The 4,644-nt window shown below is 49.5% G+C and overlaps 1 protein-coding gene across 1 annotated transcript; it reads right to left on the reverse strand.

Annotated features, from left to right (window-relative positions):
* Window positions 1–1,184: 1,184 nt before the first annotated feature.
* On the reverse strand, window positions 1,185–4,376 carry LOC124018425 (galanin receptor type 2-like). Its single transcript, XM_046333733.1, has 2 exons — window positions 2,311–4,376; window positions 1,185–1,922 (listed from the first exon to the last, which is right to left on the reverse strand). Exons 1-2 carry the CDS (start codon window positions 3,470–3,472, stop codon window positions 1,186–1,188), a joined length of 1,899 nt encoding a protein of 632 aa, XP_046189689.1. The 5' UTR covers window positions 3,473–4,376; the 3' UTR covers window position 1,185.
* Window positions 4,377–4,644: the final 268 nt, after the last annotated feature.

Raw genomic sequence — 4,644 nt, forward strand, 5'->3', positions numbered from 1 at the left:
CAGTCAGTCACACAGTGTTACGATCAAACACGTCCCCAGTCAGTCACAGTGTTACGATCAAACACGTCCCCAGTCAGTCACACAGTGTTACGATCAAACACGCCCCCAGTCAGTCACAGTGTTACAATCAAACACGTCCCCAATCATTAGTAACACAGTGTTTACAATCAAACATGTTCCCAATCATTAATCCCACAGTGTTACGATCAAACACCTCCCAGTCAATAATCACACAGTGTTATGAATTATGTATTTCCTTTGTGATAGAACGTGACCCAGTGCTGTGGTAAGCCTACCAGACAGCCAGAAAGATCCCTGCCTGGATAACGTGACCCTGTGCTGCGGTAAGCCTACCAGACATGCAGAAATATCCCTGCCTGGATAACGTGACAACACGGTAGGGAATAGGGCTCCGGTCTATATAGAGAATAGGGCCCTGGTCTATATAGGGAATAGGGCTCTGGTCTATATAGGGAATAGGGCTCTAGTCTATATAGGGAATAGTGCTCTGGTCTATATAGGGAATAGGGCCCTGGTCTATATAGGGAATAGGGCTCAGGTCTATATAGGGAATAGGGCCCTGGTCTATATAGGGAATAGGGCTCTGGTCTATATAGGGAATAGGGCTCTGGTCTATATAGGGAATAGGGCCCTGGTCTATATAGGGAATAGGGCTCTGGTCTATATAGGGAATAGGGCTCTGGTCTAAACACGGGGCAACAATGACAATCCATGCATCTCAAATGACACACTATTTACTACGGGCTCTGGTCAACAGTAGTGTATTGTGTAGGGAATAGGGTGCCAATCTGGTCAACAGTAGTGCACTATATACGGAATAGGGTGCCATTTGGGATGCACATTATCCCTACTAACGGAGGATAAACTGCTTTGTAAACACCAGTGGGCAGGATCATCGTGGGCTGTCAATCACAGGCAGTGAGCCAATGGGCGTAGTTTCCCAACTGGCTGCAGGGAAATAAACAGGTCCCACTGTGTTGATGATACAACAGACAGTCTATCGATCCAGGATGTGTGTGTGTGTTTATCCCTCCCTGTGAACATCTCCCCTATAGATTAGTGATTACATCCAAGGCCTCTCTCTCTCTCTCTCTCTCTGACTTCATCTGACGATCCACAGAGTTCACAGGCTTGTTATATGGTCTGATATAATGTCTGCAGAGTTCACAGGCTTGTTATATGGTCTGATATAATGTCCTCAGAGTCTCGACTTAAAGGAGAAGTGTCTCCTCTTAAAGGGAGGCTGTCTGTTTTCTCACCCCCATCATCTGGTCTTAAAGGAGAGGTGTCTCCTCTTAAAGGGAGGCTGTCTGTTTTCTCACCCCCATCATCTGGTCTTAAAGGAGAGGTGTCCACTCTGCTGTCCACAGAGACAGTGCTTAAAGGAGGGTGTCCAATCTGGGTGTCCAGTCTGTCCCCAAAGGCCGGTCTTAAATGCAAGGTGTCTCTTCTGTCCTCAGATGCTAAAGGCCATAAAGGGAGGGTGTCCCCTCGTTCGTCCTCAGAGTGACTTCTTAAAGGGAGTGTGTCCTTCCTACCCCCACAGTCTCTATTTAAAGGGGAGGTGTCCATTATGTCCCCACAGACGGTCCGTATAGAGAGTGTTTGTGGCCTGTCAGGATGACTGGGTAGTAGGGATTTCTCACACACACTGGGGCTGGACTTGTACCAGTCAGACAGACTGTAATCAGACCTGTCCTCTATCTTGCCTGGCCCCCCTGCCGCCCTGGAAAAGGTAAACAACTTGGGAATGGCTGTCGTGGACGCGGCCACGGTTGCCGCGGCTACTCCTCCCTCGGCGGCAGTGGTCGTGGCGGAGTTGGCGAAAGAGGAACCAAAGAGAGCAGCGATCCGGCGGTGGTAGTGGGTACGGAACACCTTGGCCCCACGGTGGAGATCACCTGTGAAGGGAGAGGATAACATAGAAGAAGAAGAAGAGGACAAACAGGAAGAGGATAACATAGAAGAAGAAGAAGGGGACAAACAGGAAGAGGATAACATAGAAGAAGAAGAAGAGGACAAACAGGAAGAGGATAACATAGAAGAAGAAGAAAGGGACAAACAGGAAGAGGATAACATAGAAGAAGAAGAAGAAGAAGAAGAGGACAAACAGGACGAGGATAACATAGAAGAAGAAGAAGAACAGGACAAACAGGAAGAGGATAACATAGAAGAAGAAGAAGAAGGAGACAAACAGGAAGAGGATAACATAGAAGAAGAAGAAAGGGACAAACAGGAAGAGGATAACATAGAAGAAGAAGGGGACATGAGGACACAGCAGAGTCCTACCTATGAAACAGTAGCAGATAGGATTGAGGCTGGAGTTGGTGAGGCCCAGCCACTGGGCAAAGGGTTGGCTCTGCATGAGCCAAGATGGCGGATGCTGCACTCGGTCGATCCAGAACTCAGCCAGATACAGGGGCAGCCAGGAAACTGCAAACAGCAGCACCAGGGACACCACCATTTTGGCGATCTTCTTCCTCGTCTTGAGGCGCTCAGTGTGCAGCGCTCGGCTTCTGGAGTCAAGTTCCGTAAACGTCCGCTTCCCGTCCCCCCAGAGCCGGCGGCCAGTCAGGAAGCCGATGGTGAGGTTAAAGGTCACGGGGATGCAGTAGAGCGCCACGAAGAGCAGGACGGTGTAGCCCTGTTTCAGACGCGGCCCCGGCCACACCTCCTGGCACACAGGGATCACAAACGACGCCCCCAGGCTGATCTCATCTCGCCGGTTCATGAACACCAATGGGGCGCAGATCGCCGATGACACCACCCACACCACGGCGACCGTCCCGAGGATCCGGCGGCGGGTGAAGAGGGAGCGGGCGCGGAGCGGGCAGCGTACACTGAAGTAACGGTTGACGCTGATGACCGTTAGCGTTAGCACGCTAGCCGACACAGAGACGGCCTGGGTGAAGGGGACCGCTCGGCACAGGAAGTCCCCGTAGACCCAGGCCGAGTAGATCTGGTGACCCAGCGTTATGGGCATGCAGACACACACCACGGCCAGGTCGCACACCGCCAGGTTAACCAGGAGGTACCGCGTGGCGCTGACCGCGGCTAGCCTCTCGCTACGTCGGTTGGTCAGCACCTTCATTGACATGATGTTCCCTACGAACCCCACCAGGAAGGACAGGCAGTACATGAGTGTCAGAGCCACCGTGGTCGGCTCATGGACCGTCCATAACAAACTGGTCAGCTCTGAATCATCAGGAGGGAGGAGGGAAGAGGGGAAGAGGGACGAGGAGGAGGAGAAGAGGGGAGGATCAGGAGGGTAGAGGGAGGAAGACGGGAGGAGAGAGTCAGGGGGAAGGAGGGATGAGGAGGAGGATGAGGGGAGGAGGAGGGAGTCGTAGAAGCTGTAACTGTTGTTGAGTCTGGCCTGTGCGGCGTTCTCTACATGCAGCAGAGGAGTGAAGCTGAGCTGGGCTGATAACTGGTCCAGGGTCAGCTTCATGGTGCTGTCTTGTCCACTCAAGGCTTGCTCTGTCTGTCAACACTGACCTCAGTACAGCCCTTATATAATGCTACTCATGACACTGCAGCAGCAGTAGAGGACTGTAATCATCAGAATTTATGTGCAAGGTTAGGGGTAAGTTAGGGGTAAGTCCGAGCTACTTGAGCTACTTGTCCTTAACGTGGGATAAGGATAAGGGATAAAAGGTCAAAGTTACTTAGGCTAAGGTTAGGGGTAAGATTAGGAACTGGCTCTATCTTCAGAAACAAACAGCAACACCCTTGTCCTTATCTTTTCTTTCTTTCTTTTACCTTTATTTTACTAGGCAAGTCAGTTAATTAAGAACAAATTCTTATTCTTATTTTCAATGACGGCCTAGGAACAGTGGGTTAACTGCCTGTTCAGGGGCAGAACGACAGATTCTTACTAGCACATCTTCTCTTACTAGCACGTCTTATCTCACTAGCACTGACTTATCTCACTAGCACGTCTTGTCTCACTAGCACGTCTTGTCTCACTAGCACGTCTTATCTCACTAGCACTAACTTATCTCACTAGCACGTCTTATCTCACTAGCACGTCTTATCTCACTAGCATGTCTTATCTCACTAGCACGTCTTATCTCACTAGCATGTCTTATCTTACTAGCACATCTTATCTCACTAGCACGTCTTATCTCACTAGCATGTCTTATCTCATTAGCACGTCTTATCTCACTAGCATGTCTTACCTTACTAGCAAGTCTTATCCCACTAGCACCTCTTATCTCACGAGCAAGTCTTATCTCACTAGCATGTCTTATCTCACTAGGACGTCTTATCTCACTAGGACGTCTTATCTCACTAGGACGTCTTATCTCACTAGCACCTCTTATCTCACTAGCAAGTCTTATCTCACTAGCATGTCTTATCTCACTAGCATGTCTTATCTCACTAGGACGTCTTATCTCACTAGGACGTCTTATCTCACTAGCATGTCTTATCTCACTAGCAAGTCTTATCCCACTAGCACCTCTTATCTCACTAGCACCTCTTATCTCACTAGCATGTCTTATCTCACTAGCATGTCTTATCTCACTAGGACGTCTTATCTCACTAGCATGTCTTATCTTACTAGCACATCTTATCTCACTAGCACGTCTTATCTCACTAGCATGTCTTATCTCACTAGCA

Source organism: Oncorhynchus gorbuscha, unplaced genomic scaffold (genome assembly GCF_021184085.1).
Source record: "Oncorhynchus gorbuscha isolate QuinsamMale2020 ecotype Even-year unplaced genomic scaffold, OgorEven_v1.0 Un_scaffold_510, whole genome shotgun sequence".
In the NCBI taxonomy this organism is placed as follows: Eukaryota; Metazoa; Chordata; class Actinopteri; order Salmoniformes; family Salmonidae; genus Oncorhynchus; species Oncorhynchus gorbuscha.

Excerpts from the sequence above, each read along its gene's own strand:
- LOC124018425 (XM_046333733.1), bottom strand. The coding sequence starts at position 3,472 with ATGAAGCTGACCCTGGACCAGTTATCAGCCCAGCTCAGCTTCACTCCT. Across the intron at positions 1,923-2,310 it reads TATCTGCTACTGTTTCATAG|GTGATCTCCACCGTGGGGCC; the intron begins GTAGGACTCTGC and ends CTCCCTTCACAG.